Source organism: Coregonus lavaretus (assembly GCF_964263955.1).
Source record: "Coregonus lavaretus genome assembly, chromosome: 22".
NCBI classification, from domain to species: Eukaryota; Metazoa; Chordata; class Actinopteri; order Salmoniformes; family Salmonidae; genus Coregonus; species Coregonus lavaretus.
In genome coordinates this window covers 8,612,755-8,627,988 of record NC_140009.1, presented here as the reverse complement: position 1 = coordinate 8,627,988, position 15,234 = coordinate 8,612,755, and the positions used below count along the sequence as shown (strand labels likewise).

Sequence of the window (15,234 nt, the reverse complement as noted above, 5' to 3'; positions counted from 1 at the left end):
GACCAGCACCATCCTCAGATAATCGCTTTCATGTTTGGTCTAATTCTCATTTCTGGATAAGGCTTAAAATACAGGATAAAATCGTGCTATGTCATATGATTGCGCAAAACACAGAGAGGATGATTTAGTCATTTAGCAGACGCTTATCCAGAGCGACTTACAGGAGCAATTAGGGTTAAGTGCCTTGCTCAAGGGCACACCGACAGATTTTTCACCTAGTCGGCTCGGGGATTAGAACCAGCGACCTTTCGGTTACTGGCACAACGCTCTTAACCACTAAGCTACCTGCCGCCCACTTGTGGGTGAGAGTGGTCCCATTGATTGGGGAGTAAGACTTACCCTGGCCATGTCCACGATGAAGTCCTCAAACAGTTTCCAGATGTGGTTGCTGGTGTAAATCTCCTTCATTTCTACCTCTGTGTCTACGTAGCAGTGGTTCACAAAGTTCACATAGGCAACCTTCACCTGAGGAACGCACGCACACGCACACGCACACAGCTGAGTCAGGGGTCTATACATTTTGGAATGATAATGTTAACATTATCTTTGCAGTTGTATGACTGCAGATCATTGCACGCTGCTGTGGTTTTTCTAAATGAGGACGATGTAGGGTACTAACTAACTAATGATATGCCTGTTCCATTTGAGACGTACCTCTGTGATACAGTCCTCGTGTGTGACCACTCTCACCGCGTCCTCTAGGGGCAGCAGCGAGGTACATTTGATCTCCGTGTAGACGTTTTTGCCCTCAGCGCAGGCAGCCAGCAGCTCCACCAGAGAGATGTGGTAGCGCAAGGGGCTGTGCTCTTGAATCCCCTCCCTGGACTCTGCCATCAGCTCCAGCATGGTGAAGAACGACGCCTTGTCGTTATAAAACACCACCACATCCTCACCGGCGTTGGTTAACTAGAGGGGAGACATTGCTGATATGATTAATGCGGCTTGTCAATGGCTGGAGGTGGTTCATCTGTTATTTTAGCAGGGTTTCACACAAACTTTGGATTGTAAAACAGACTAGACTAGATAAACATTGAAAAACTGCAGCATTATTTACAACTTTCAGAGGTTGATTCCATACCAATGAAAAGGGCAGGGTTAAAAGCAGGTTGTGGGGGAGGTTCCCTTACCTCAGTCATGATCATGTCCTGACACTTCTTCACATACTTCCCCTCGGCCTTGATGATGGTGTGCAGGAAGTTGAGGTACTGGACGTGGCGTCCGTGAGTGGCCAGGCAGTGAATGAAGTGCTGCAGCACGTGCTCACTGATCTCTGCACACAGCTGGTAGTTATTACTGAAGATGTGCTGCACCGTCTCAGCCTCTATGAGCTGAGGAGAGAGAGGGGAAAGGGGAGGGAGAGAGAGGGGAAAGGGGAGGGAGAGAGAGGGGAAAGGGGAGGGAGAGAGTGGGGAAAGGGGAGGGGGAGAGAGGGGAAAGGGGAAGGGGAGAGAGGGGAAAGGGGAGGGGGAGAGAGGGGAAAGGGGAAGGGGAGAGAGATGGGAAAGGGGAGGGAGAGAGAGGGGAAAGGGGAGGGGGAGAGAGGGGAGGGAGAGAGAGGGGAAAGGGGAGGGAGAGAGGGGAAAGGGGAGGGAGAGAGAGGGGAAAGGGGAGGGGGAGAGAGAGGGGAAAGGGGAGGGGGAGAGAGGGGAAAGGGGAGGGGGAGAGAGAGGGGAAAGGGGAGGGGGAGAGAGGGGAAAGGGGAGGGGGAGAGAGGGGAAAGGGGAGGGGGAGAGAGAGGGGAAAGGGGAGGGGGAGAGAGGGGAAAGGGGAGGGGGAGAGAGAGGGGAAAGGGGAGGGGGAGAGAGGGGAAAGGGGAGGGGGAGAGAGAGGGGAAAGGGGAGGGGGAGAGAGAGGGGAAAGGGGAGGGGGAGAGAGAGGGGAAAGGGGAGGGGGAGAGAGAGGGGAAAGGGGAGGGGGAGAGAGAGGGGAAAGGGGAGAGAGAGGGGAAAGGGGAGGGAGAGAGAGGGGAAAGGGGAGGGAGAGAGAGGGGAAAGGGGAGGGGGAGAGAGGGGAAAGGGGAGGGGGAGAGAGGGGAAAGGGGAGGGGGAGAGAGAGGGGAAAGGGGAGGGGGAGAGAGAGGGGAAAGGGGAGGGGGAGAGAGAGGGGAAAGGGGAGAGAGAGGGGAAAGGGGAGGGGGAGAGAGGGGAAAGGGGAGGGGGAGAGAGAGGGGAAAGGGGAGAGAGAGGGGAAAGGGGAGGGAGAGAGAGGGGAAAGGGGAGGGAGAGAGAGGGGAAAGGGGAGGGAGAGAGAGGGGAAAGGGGAGGGGGAGAGAGGGGAAAGGGGAGGGGGAGAGAGGGGAAAGGGGAGGGAGAGAGAGAGAGGGGAAAGGGGAGAGAGAGGGGAAAGGGGTGAGAGAAGGAGGGGTCATTATTATGTCTGATGAGAACAGGATGAATAAAGTAGAAAACAACAAGGTGTGTGAATTCACTCACTCCTGGGTTCAGGAAGAGGCTGAGGTTCTTATGAAGCAGCACCTGGTTCTCCGGGTTCCCCATGCAGAACTTATGCAGGAACAGGTGAGTGCACCTGATGATCCCTTGCATTTTGGTGTCATGCTGAAACCCAGGAAGGTGTGTGAGAGAGAGACAGAAGTCATGTTATTTTGGGTGGTTTTAGTAGATATGTTAGTATTGGACTATGTGTTTGGTTGTCAGAGTGGGGGTAAGACACCGTTCACGTACATCCCTCACCTGATCGTGTGACACCTGCAGCAGGTCGAGCATCACTTTGTGGGCTCCCATGTTTTTCAGGAGTCTCTGCTGCTTCTTCCACACCCCCGTGCTGCACATCTTATTCAGACGCTCCATGATCTGGGGGAAAACAGAACGTCTTCAAAAATACAGCCCAACACTACAATGGGACATGCTAGCCAGTGTGAAGGAAAACGTGACAGTTCCAATGGAAAAGAAACACACCTCTTTGACCTTCTGGTAGTTCTCGTTGCTCTTATCCGACATCTCTTTCTTCAGGGTCACATCCTCTAAGTCCATCTAAAAGGAAATCAGAAGTACTGTTAGCATGGTGTAGTTACTACACTGGTAATAATGGAGTTCCTTCAACCTAAAGCCCTCACCTCTACTTTTTCATTTTTGTCCTCGTCTTTCTTCCCCTCCGCTCCTCCAGAGCCGCTCTTCTTGTTCACCCAGAGCTCAGACTTCTCCACCATGGTGCGGAGACAGTCAAGGTCACTCTTTATCAGCTTGTAGTTATCAACATCCTGACCCGAGATCAGCAACTGGACCTGAGAGAAAGAGAGAGCATATATAACAAAGCTGTATAACAAAGAGACAGTAATATTTACATTTTTTACATTTTTAGTCATTTAGCAGACGCTCTTATCCAGAGCGACTTACAGGAGCAATTAGGGTTAGTAATAGAGAGAGTACTGGCAGATACTGTACCAACTTTATATTGGAGTGCAGGTCATTATTGGCCGCCCCTTTGTTTGCCTTCAGTGATTTCAGAATGTATCACCTTACCTGTTTAAAGGTGTGCAGGACCTCCTGTCTCTGGCTGAAGTGTTTGAAGAGCAACTGGAGCGCCCCAGACACCAGGGGAGGGTACTCATGCATGGTGAGGTGGATCAACACCCTCAGGAACATACAACCTCCCTCATCATCTACCTCTAGTATGCTGTTCCCCTTCCTGACAGGAGGACACAGTCACAGGTTAGTATCCTGTTCCCCTTCCTGACAGGAGGACACAGTCACGGGTTAGTATGTGCTCCTCTGTAGCTCAGTTGGTAGAGTATGGCTCTTGCAATGCCAGGATAGTGGGTTCAATTCCCGGGACCGCCCATACGTAAAATGTATGCACGCATGAACGTAAGTCGCTTTGAATAAAAGCGTCTGCTAAATGGCATATATTATTATTACTATATTTTTACATTGACATTTTAGTCATTTAGCAGACGCTCTTATCCAGAGCGACTTACAGGAGCAATTAGGGTTAAGTGCCTTGCACATCGACAGATTTTTCACCTAGTCAGCTCGGGGATTAGAACCAGCGACCTTTCGGTTACTGGCACAACACTCTTAACCACTAAGCTACCTGCCGCTATATATAGTAGTGAACCTACCCCACGCCAAACATGGCCTCTGCTTGATCTCCTATGTGCTGCAGGTTGATGGTGGCTGTTGAAAGACAGAGTTAAGAATGTTATGTATTGAGGTGGAGAGAAGCTATTCAAAGAGGAATACTGTATAAGGCCTGGTTAGTGGAGAGCGATGGGTCCCTCACTGCACTACCTGCTTGCTCCATTGATGTTGTAGCATCGGCCTCTGCCATGGGATAAACATCAACAAACTCCTTCTTGAAGACAGACAGCAGGAAGGAGAGCCGATAGTCCAGGCGGACATTCAGGATAAACTGAAGATCAACAAGAGATAAAGAACAGCGCTTAGTATAAAAGGGATACATGAAGGGCTATGACTTGTTTTCCATTACGAGCATAAACCCAACCCTATGCCACATCTCTGTGTTAATTGTCATGAGAAGATGTCGTAGTTTCCAGTAGGTTTATCGAACCTGCATTATTTCCAGTATTTTCAGCTTGGTGTCCATGACTGTGATGTCCTGTTTGTCGATGCTGTCCTTGCTGCGGTTCGGTCCTTCTATAATGGAAGCACTCCTCCCTGGACCTCCAAACATGGACTGTTTCCTGCTCAGTACCATTGTGGACATCATGTGACCCACGCCATGGATGGAACGCTTCATGTTCTTTCCTAAAATGGAGAATGGGATATGTAAAGAACCTGAAACTCTACTTCTTCACATCATTATTACGGAGATGGTGAAAACCATGAGGAAACCCGAATATGAACGTCATTTGTACCAATTTGTTTGATAAAAATGACACTGTGTCGTAGTTCTCCCGTAATACTGTTAAATGCAGAGAACATGTGTTTCTCATTATCTTACCACTGCCATCGTCCTGGAGCATGGGGTTGACCAGTGAAGGTTTGGGGATACAGTCGATGATTCCCAGAAGTGTACGTGTCAACCTCAGCAGCTCAAATAAACTGTAGAAACCGAAGTAGATGAGGTGTCTGGCCAGGCTCACCACCTGAGGGCACAAAACATTCTAGCAGTTATCATTCTAGCAGTTATCATTCTAGTAGTTATCATTCTAAAGTGGTAGAGAGCCAGAGAGTAATTTTCCATGACCAAATATAGGTGTTTTTGAAGTATTCACAGTATTGTTAATGAGAATAGGAATGAGGTGTGAATTGACACCTCATAGGTCAGCTTGTTCTTCTCCTCGTCAGCGAAAGGCAGGTCTTCATTGAGGACGACGTTGAGGTACTCCTCCATGAACACCATGGTGTTGGCAAACTTGTTCTTCTTATTGTCCCGCAAGTCATCCATGTTGGAATCATAACTAAGCAAGGGAAGAGGTAAAAAACATAGAAATAAAACGCCCTTAGTTGCACTGTACCTCAATGTTAACAATGCAATGACACTATGCACAAAACATTGATCTGGGAAAAAATTTCGAAGTCTAACTCTTTAATTGAGATGGAGGTTGGGATCTCTGTCCAGAGACGTGCAAACTTGACGGGGGTCACCAGCTCCTGAGGGTCTCGGTCGACGTGTGTGTGCAGCATGAGTCGGCAGAAGGAGGCTCTGAGGTCAAAGGGCAGCGTCTCGTCCATCATACACAGGAAGATGAGCTCCACATCCAGCTGCTTAGAGATCTCATCTATGGCCAGGTACTGGCGGTCCAGACATATCCGTGCATACAGCTTCAGCTGGTACCTGCAGGGACAAAGGGGAAGGTTTGAGAATGAAGCATACACAAGACTTCAAAGTAGGTCACAGGGTTGAAATACTTCAGATTAGTACAATTTCCTTTTCAAAAGATCCCCTGTTTACATTACCTTTAGTAACAGTACATTCCCATATCTAGGAAATCATAACGGCAGGGGTGCAACTTTCACTGGACGGGGGGGGGGGGGACATGAAATTGCATTTTTGTCCAGTTTTATCATTGCACTGTGATACAAAACACACGGCACGGTGTGCTTTAGGACCATGCTGATGCCTCAGAGCGGTCGGTTAGGTTGTGTGAAGGCAAAGCTTCTGATAGGACCAGCATGGGAAAGATGAACAGAGGCAGCTGCTGTCTGTGTTGCGCTTTTTCAATGAGTTGTTCAAAAGCAAGCAGAGCAGAAACTGGCTACTCTTTAGTTAACTGATCTAGCTGGCAAGGTAACTGCTGTTTTGACAGAAAAAAGTATTTATTCCCAATGCTGAGCTAGTAGTGTGACTGACATGTTAAATGTTCGCTAATGTTTCATTTTTTTACATTTTAGTCATTTAGCAGACGCTCTTATCCAGAGCGACTTACAGATAGTGAGTGCATACATTGTTTCATCCACTCTCGACTGAAGTGAATGAACTACTAGCAGCTAGTTAGCTAGCTAGTAGCTACCACAGCCAGTTCAGCTCTAGCTAGCCTCTAACTATGTCAGGTAGCAGTATCTAACAACTTTTCTTGTGTGTATGGAAATGTTTTGTAGCCTTAGTTTTGTCCCATTTCAGTAGAAGTAAATGTGATGACGTACCATTAGCTAGAGCTAGCCAAAGTTGGCTAACACTAGCTAGCTCACTAACTTGAGCTATTATTGTTGTCTCAATCACACTAAACCTGAATCAAATGATGAAACCAGAGGAAAAACGATTGAAAACCGACATTATATTTGTTTTTTCAGCGCAATGTGAGTTATTATTAGTCAGTATAGCAATGTAACGTTATTGATCTGTCAGTTTCCCTAGCTAATTCCCTCATTTTTCACACTGACACGGAATAAACAGCTCTACATGCTTCACTGTCATGGTGCACAGTCAGTACACAACACTATGCTCATCATATGTCTTAGCAGGATCAGATGGTGACAGGTCTACCTGCAGGGTCAGACAGCCAGGGAAGACCAGTCTACGGAGCTCAGGTGAATTTTGCAGTATATTATAACAATCAGTGACTGGATACAAAAGTTCCATCTCAAGTTGATGGGTACAGTCTGGGATCTGGGAATAATGGTCATTTCAATTATTTAACCATTTCTATTCTTGGATAATATAGCGTATAAATGTATACCAAGGTCATTATTTGTCACGCCTCATCTGAGCAGAATCAGATGGTGACAGGGTTCTCATCAGGCAGCCAGGGAAGACCAGTCTGTGACGTTGCAGAGTTGAACTTTTGCAGATACAACACTTTATTCTCTTTGTGCAGTAAACAAGATTGAAACTATTTTAAAGGCAGTCTGACAAACCTCTAAAGTTGATTTCCAAATGGTTCAAGGGTTGATAGAGGCTTTTCCCAATGACACAAAACATGTAAAACAAAAAATGTGAGGAAGACCTTGGAGACGCTATTGATGATGATGAATGGATACAGATATGTTAGAATTCCCAGTCATGTTCATATAATAACAGACACAAATTACTGCAGTTTAAGACCATCCATAGAACGTACTATATGCCAGTGAAACTGAATATCATGCACTCAGAAATGTAATTATTCTGCTAGAGGTGTAAAACACAAAAGGGAACATATTTGCATATGTTATGATCTTGTGAAGGCTGGCTGAATTCTGGCAAAGAGTATGTTATTTTATCTCAGCATGTCTACAGATTCTCCCTTCACCCTGTTTTTGTTTGCTTGCAAATGTTGATACTTGGAGCCTGTTATCAGAAGAAACTGTGTAACCTAGAATTTATAGCGGCTAAGAAATGCATTGCCATTAATTGGAAGGTTGGTTATCCTCCCACAACGGATGGAAGAAAATGTCAAGTTATGTATCACTAGATTTGATTTATTACAAGATGAAGGGTATACTGTGCAACTTTCATAATTTCTAAATGCCTTATATGGAATACTGTACGACAAAAGGAGTCTACATTGAAAACATGCCCACGTCAGGGGAGATCCCTATTTAGGCAATCCCTAGCTGCTGGGCTGCTCAGACCTGGCCCTGGGGGTCTGCCGTACTGCTCAGACCTGGCCCTGGGGGTCTGCCGTACTGCTCAGACCTGGCCCTGGGGGTCTGCCGTACTGCTCAGATCTGGCCCTGGGGGTCTGCCGTACTGCTCAGACCTGGCCCTGGGGGTCTGCCATACAGTTGGTTGTCAATCTGGCCTTGGCCTAACACACCTGAAAACAATAATGAATGTTTCACTAAGATCATAAAGCTGAGTGGGGTGTGTTGGGTTGGGGCACTGCAGGGCCGTGGACCCCTATGGGCAGGACGGGGCGACCCAGCTGTATTGTGTGCAAGTAAAAAGACCTCTACAGTACTATTAGGCCTATGATATTAATTATATGGAGGATGTACTTTTTCTGTGTGTTAATGTGTAGGTGTATGTGTGTTTGTATTAAACTTTTGTTTTCCTAAACTTTCCCTTGAGACATACAAAAAAAAAACACAGGAAGGAAGTTGTGTTGGGGAGAGACTTGAGTTGTTGACTACACTGTAGCTAGCTTAGGCCTCCTGTAGCTCAATTGGTAGAGCATGGCGCTTGCAACGCCAGGGTTGTGGGTTCGATTCCCACGGGGGGCCAGTATGAAACATTTATGCACTCACTAAACTGTAAGTCGCTCTGGATAAGTGCGTCTGCTAGATGACTAAAATGTAGACTGGTGGGGGTCGGGGAGAGAGTTGAGTAATTGACTAGACTGGTGGGGGTCGGGCGTGCAGGTGGCTCGGGCTGGCTGGGTGGCCTGGCTGAAATTTGATATAGAGGATGTCTTAATAAAGAGAACCAAAAGTTGTCTTTGTCCTTTATTTGTAAGAGTTGTTAGCAATCACTTAAACATATTTAATAACGATCTCTTACCTAGCTTGATGACTGTGGCCATTTTTGCTTACATTTTGTTGTTCTAAATAGAGACAGTTAAAAAGGGCCATGGGTCATATTAGATTGTATAGAAATGCAGGAAAAATAAGCTTTAGATGTCCCCCCAAAACAATGGGAGGACACCCAGACCCCCCGCCAAGTTATGTCCCCCCCACTTCTTATACCAAAGTTCGCCCCTGCATAAGGGTACTGTTAGTCTCCTTCAGGATAAATAAAGGTGAAATACTATAAATAAATCTACCTATAGTATGTGAGCACGTTCTCGTCATGAGCGTTCCCCTGTCTGGCCTCCTGGGCTAGCTGTCTGATGCCCTTCTCTTGCTTCTCATTGGTCTTGTCAGTCCAGACCAGCCACACCTCATCATCGTCAGCATACTCCTCCATGCCCATGTATTCAGTGGGATGGGGCATCTCTTTGGGCACACGCCGTCTGCATGGGCAAACACAGGCATAGACATTAAATCATGAACACTCAACCCAGAAGAAAACACACACACACACACACACAGAGAGAGAGGCCGTCGCATGTCAACTGTTTGTTTGTGTGTGTAGGAATATACACAGTAAAGAAGAGCACCACTCACTCAGTCTTGATGAGAATGTCTTGGTTCTTGGGATCCAGCACACACTTACAGATCAGCTCCTGAGTTACAGAAATGGCTACGTTATTGGACACACACAGATCTGACAGGTAGTCCAGAAACCTGAGGGGAAACAGGCCGATGTTTAAGTTACACCACAACAGTTTTGAATAAACATGGATATTATTTGAATGCACAAGTTGAGGGGGGGGGGGTGGGAATCGCTCTTCTCACCTGGGTTCCCTGTTCTTGCGGACCAGGCTAACGAAGGTCTCCACCTCCGTCTTGGTGATGTGCTTCTCCAGCAGCTTGCGGTTGTTGTGCAGCAAGGCAGTGATGGTGTCCTCAGCCAGGATGTCATAGCCAATCTGAGACTGCATCAATCCAAACTGCTTGGCTATGTGCTCCTGAGGGGGGGGAAGCAAGAGTGGGGATTTTTAGTGGTGTAAGTCACTTTTGTGTATCTCCAAGTGGCCTGTTGCTCTACATTTAGCTTTAGCAGCAAAGGAGGCCCAGGTATCAATCATTTTATATTGGGCCAGGAAAAGTACCGTATTTTCCGCACTATAAGGTGCACCGGAGTATAAGCCACAGCAGCTAAATTGAATGATATTGAATGATGTGTACATATATAAGCCGCACTGGACTATAAGCCGCAGGTGTTTTAATGTTTAATTACCATATTTAAGGGTTCGTGCACAGAGGGGATTGTCGGGAAAGAGACAAACTGTCTCGCTCTCGTAATGTCTGTCTGTCTTGCTCTCGTTCTCGTTCTGTCTCTCGTTCTGTCTCTCGTACCACTCTCGGTTCCACTTTTACTTTTGCGCGCTACCTGTCTCACTCTTTTCCGGCCTCCAGCTTTTCCTGCTGGAGCCCGCCGCTTAAAGGTGGGGGGCGCGGACCGGTCATAGAGCCCATAGAGTTAAAGTTGGTGGACTGTAACCTGTAAAATCCATAGATTTAGGAGGTCTTCTAGTGGCCGTTAGCTGTAAAAATCCATAGATTAGCCGCACCGTTATATAAGCCGCAGGGTCGAAAAATGGGGAAAAAAGGCGCGGCTTATAGTCAGAAAATTACGGTAATCTACCCTGTTACAGAATGTGAGTCAATGTGGTGTACAGTACCTGGTTCTTGCGGTAGTCCTCCTGTGAATGTCGCAGCAGCCGGTAACAGAGACGAAACATGTACTGGTAGGGGGAATTCTTCTGGTCTGACAGCTCCTCCAATCGCAGCAATGGGCCTTCTGCCCCTTTATCCTTGAACGGGGCCTTCAGGATCCCAAAGATCTTCAGCGGGACAAAAGAACAGAGGAATATTCAAGGTAACATGTGACAATATGGATATAATTACGACAATAAATGATAAACCTATATGTCATCATCAATCTGATGTTTAGGGAGGCGCCATTACACTAGGCTTGTTTAAAGTGGTTCTTCTGACCTGTTTGAGGATGTTTTGTTCCCTCATGAGTTTCTGTCTCTCTCGGTTGACCTTGGTCATCACCACATCCAGCACAACCTGACCGCTGTTGGGCATGTCCACCACAAAGAACACCAGGTCCTCCAGCAGCTTAATGGCAAACCTGCAGTGTCAAAGACGGGACACAAACACAGCTCTTACTGGTCCGGCCCGGTTGGTCTGGGCTAGGGAACTAACCCTCATGACTGTGTTACGGTGCCAGCTCTGAAAATGCTGACTTCAATCAAGTAGAACGGAGAGCAAACAGACCAGAAGCTTTCTTTCGCAAAAGTTGTTTGATTTCATTGATGTACACTACCAGTCAAAAGTTTGGAAACACCTACTTATTCAAGGTTTTTATTTATTTATTTTTAAACCAAAATATATTTTATATTTGAGATTCTTCAAATAGCCACCCTTTGCCTTGATGACAGCTTTGCACACTCTTGGCATTCTCTCAACCAGCTTCATGAGGTAGTCACCTGGAATGCATTTCAATTAACAGGTGTGCCTTCTTAAAAGTTAATTTGTGGAATTTTATTTCCTTCTTAATGCGTTTGAGCCAATCACTTGTGTTGTGACAAGGTAGGGGGGTATACAGAAGATAGCCCTATTTGGTAAATTACCAAGTCCATATTATGGCAAGAACAGCTCAAATAAGCTTCTTAAGTTTCTTCAAGTGCAGTCGCAAAAACCATAAAGCGCTATGATGAAACTGGCTCTCATGAGGACCGCCACAGGAATGGAAGACCCAGAGTTACCTCTGCTGCAGAGGATAAGTTCATTAGAGTTACCAGCCTCAGAAATTGCAGCCCAAATAAATGCTTCACAGAGTTCAAGTCACAGACACATCTCAACATCAACTGTTCAGAGGGGACTGTGTTAATCAGGCCTTCATGGTCAAATTGCTGCAAAGAAACCACTACTAGACACCAATAAGAAGAAGAGACCTGCTTGGGCCAAGAAACACGAGCAATGGAAATGTGTCCTTTGGTTCCAACCGCCGTGTCTTTGTGAGACGCGGTGTGGGTGAACGGATGATCTCTGCATGTGTAGTTCCCACCGTAAAGCATGGAGGAGGAGGAGGTGTTATGGTGTGGGGGTGCTTTGCTGGTGACACTGTCCGTGATTTATTTAGAATTCAAGGCACACTTAACCAGCATGGCTACCACAGCATTCTGCAGCAATACGCCATCCCATCTGGTTTGGGCTTAGTGGGACTATCATTTGTTTTTCAACAGGACAATGACCCACACAGTGAAGGAAAAGCAGCCAACAAATGCTCAGCATATGTGGAAACTGCTTCAAGACTGTTGGAAAAGTATTCCAGGTGAAGCTGATTGAGAGAATGCCAAGAGTGTGCAAAGCTGTCATCAAGTCAAAGAGTAGCTATTTGAAGAATCTCAAATATAAAATATATTTTGATTTGTTTAACACTTTTTGGGTTACTACATGATTCCTTATGTGCTATTTCATAGTTTTTATGTCTTCACTATTATTCCACAATGTAGAAAATAGTAAAAATAAAGAAAAACCCTTGAATGAGTAGGTGTGTCCAAACTTTTGACTGGTACTGTATTTTAAGCCTTTTCTGCAGACCCTTTACCTTCTGTCATTGGGGCTGATAAATCCCTCGTTAAACCTGTCCACTACGGTGCTCAACATAAAACTGGCATCGTTGGCAAAGTCCAGGTCCCAGATCTCCATCACTGGCACTGACACGATGGCAAAGGCCTCCTTATCCTCCTTGGTAGGACAGGTGCCCAGCTGAGAGCGGGATGGAACAGAAAGACTGTCTGTGTCTGACAGGAAGTCGGTGTCAAAGTTAGTCAAGCGACTGTGCAACAGGCTGTACTTACCATGAGCCTAATAGGTCTCTCCTCATCTAGATCTATGGGCACGTTGGTGCTCTGGATCCATGTGTTGGTGCATAGGTGTCTGAGGCGCACATACGAATTCCTGAGAGGAAGAACGTTTACAATAGAGAGCCAGTGAAACATACTGTAAGTCTTTACTTTATTGTACAGTCTGTGCAGATGGCTTGAAGAGGATTGGAGTTGATGCAGTATAGTACCTTGGCACAAAGGAGTCTGTTTTCTGCAGTGTGGTGGGGTCTAGCTCAAACAAGGAGGCAATGTCATTCCCATGAGACACAGCCGCCAGCTTGTACTTGATCCTCTCACCCAACATCTTCAGTTTTCGTCTATTGTCCAGCTACAGAAGGCAGGGGTCAAGGGTCAAGGGTCAAGGGTCAGGGTTTAGCACACTGACTGTCATATCAACTGGATGAATGACAGCATCACACTGGCATGAGTAGCACTAGACAGTCATAATATAGTATGCTTACCGTTTCTTCAATCACCGAAGTCTGGATTTCAACGCTGTCACCTTTGTAACCCGGATTTTCCTAAAGCAACGACAACACGGGTGCTCTATGAACTGAAACGACCCAACATCCGTACAGCCTGTGTAATGACCAAAAGCCATGGTCCAATAACCAGTAGTGCAGTAAAGCCATGGTCCAATAACCAGTAGTGCAGTAGTGTTTTACCTCAGCTGCCAGGTAGTTCCCTGTGGCAAGGTGTTTAAAACGATACAGAGTGTTCCAGTGTCCAGCCCCTCCTCGACACGGATCATGATGCACCACCTTGGAACAAATCACGTCATCAAAACAAACCTCATTCATTCCTGAAACCATTTAGCTACTGCTATTTGTAAGTCGCTCTGGATAAGAGCGTCTGCTAAATGACGTAAATGTAAATGTACAACAGAGCATATTGAAACTGTACTGTAACAAAGCCAATAATGTGGTGTGTGTGTGTGTACCAACCTCCACTTCCCACAGGGCATTGGAGCTGGTGGCGGAGGTAGCAGACTGGCGCAGGGTGGTGCGGAGGAACACATGCAGCTTGACCTTGTACTCATCACAGGTCAGGAACTTCTCCTGCTCCGCATGGAACAACCGCACTACATCCCCCTTGACCAGACACACCAGGAAAGAGATGCATTCATCTAAAGCTTAAGGTTCTAATGCTATTATTCGTGACAGTGTTAGGGTGTGAAAATGATGAAGAATCAATCACAGTGATAGAAGTTGATAGATGGTATACACACACACGGACGTTACAGGAGACTTACTCCTTTCAAGACTTCATCCTTATGATCACTGAACATCATGAACAGGTTGATCTTCCAGCTAGTGTTGCAGTTCACAGAGTTCACCTGCAGAGGGACACACACACACACACAGCTTCAGCATGGCACACCTGCTGCATCTGCAGTAGATTCATCTCGGTTAACCCAGAGCTAAAATCTCAATACGCGTAGATCTGTCCACGAGAGATTAAACATTACAGCTATTTTCATTGCTGTCAGTAACAACCGTTTTGCGTGTGTGTGTGTGAGATCGGAAGTGACGGTCAGAAGCCTCACTCTTCCAGAGAGTTTGCCATGGATGAATCAGACAGTGTGGTTATGGTGACAGAACTCTCCATTACCTCTTTACATCCAGTGTGGTCGGAGAGCTCATAGTTGCTGGCGTGTAGGGGCTGGCCTGCATTCACTGGGTTCAGGATCACCTTGTCTCCCACCACTACCTGCAGAACAACACAGAGGACCAGACTGGTTGAGGTTATGTACCTTGAATTACTGTTTATTCTGACCAATGTCTGTACTCTGTACCCATTATACTAAAAACCTTATGGATGGTGGTTATGGTACTTTTCTTGGTGAAGCTAACATTTAGGTTAGTGTGTATTAATGTAATTTGAGTCTGTACTGTAATACGAGTTAGGTGAGTTACATTGTCTCCGTTGGCCCTTAGCTTCCAGAAGGGTTGGATGAACATCCAGGAGCCCTCATTCCCCGTTCCGTCCAGGGTGACCCGCATGGCATTCTTCTCCAGCAGGGCAGGCAGACGCTTATTCACAGTCAGGAACTTGTTACTCTTCATATGCAGGAGCTGTCAGCCAGGGTACATTACACACAGAAAGACAGGCACACGGGCCACTGTTAAACCTCCACTCACGCACTTTCATATCGTGTCTGTGATAATGTGCTGTTATGGTGGTAGGTTGACATGGATCGAATAGACCACTATCCCATTCAATAAATGGGAACCAGCCAGCCAGGAAGGGAACCACTTAAGTAAGCATGGTTGGAAGACCAAGATGAATAGTACTAAAACCATGTATCAACAGAGAGGATCCCCCAGATGTTGTCATTCAGAGACTATACGGTCTCAGACATTTCAATAAGAGCAAATTAAGGGAAAGTAGCACACCTGTCCTCACTGAAGCTTATTATGGTTAGAAGAGACTAAGGAGAATTATGG

The 15,234-nt window shown here is 46.4% G+C and overlaps 1 protein-coding gene across 1 annotated transcript in view; it reads right to left on the bottom strand.

The window, feature by feature from the left end:
- LOC311149325 (inositol 1,4,5-trisphosphate-gated calcium channel ITPR3-like) overlaps positions 1-15,234 on the bottom strand; it is a gene marked incomplete at its 5' end in the record, with an annotated part of 47,022 nt that overhangs the window by 14,533 nt on the left and 17,255 nt on the right. The window contains 28 exons of the mRNA XM_084186475.1: positions 340-465; positions 655-906; positions 1,128-1,328; positions 2,433-2,555; positions 2,691-2,810; positions 2,916-2,990; positions 3,074-3,241; positions 3,480-3,645; positions 4,079-4,133; positions 4,248-4,368; positions 4,528-4,724; positions 4,921-5,065; positions 5,236-5,380; positions 5,506-5,757; positions 9,104-9,292; positions 9,447-9,566; positions 9,678-9,850; positions 10,568-10,729; positions 10,884-11,025; positions 12,508-12,668; positions 12,761-12,860; positions 12,976-13,115; positions 13,270-13,308; positions 13,453-13,548; positions 13,732-13,878; positions 14,040-14,123; positions 14,399-14,497; positions 14,704-14,862. Of these exons, the coding sequence (XP_084042601.1) occupies positions 340-465; positions 655-906; positions 1,128-1,328; positions 2,433-2,555; positions 2,691-2,810; positions 2,916-2,990; positions 3,074-3,241; positions 3,480-3,645; positions 4,079-4,133; positions 4,248-4,368; positions 4,528-4,724; positions 4,921-5,065; positions 5,236-5,380; positions 5,506-5,757; positions 9,104-9,292; positions 9,447-9,566; positions 9,678-9,850; positions 10,568-10,729; positions 10,884-11,025; positions 12,508-12,668; positions 12,761-12,860; positions 12,976-13,115; positions 13,270-13,308; positions 13,453-13,548; positions 13,732-13,878; positions 14,040-14,123; positions 14,399-14,497; positions 14,704-14,862 (3,957 nt within the window). The remainder of the gene's footprint in view (positions 1-339; positions 466-654; positions 907-1,127; positions 1,329-2,432; positions 2,556-2,690; positions 2,811-2,915; positions 2,991-3,073; positions 3,242-3,479; positions 3,646-4,078; positions 4,134-4,247; positions 4,369-4,527; positions 4,725-4,920; positions 5,066-5,235; positions 5,381-5,505; positions 5,758-9,103; positions 9,293-9,446; positions 9,567-9,677; positions 9,851-10,567; positions 10,730-10,883; positions 11,026-12,507; positions 12,669-12,760; positions 12,861-12,975; positions 13,116-13,269; positions 13,309-13,452; positions 13,549-13,731; positions 13,879-14,039; positions 14,124-14,398; positions 14,498-14,703; positions 14,863-15,234) is intronic.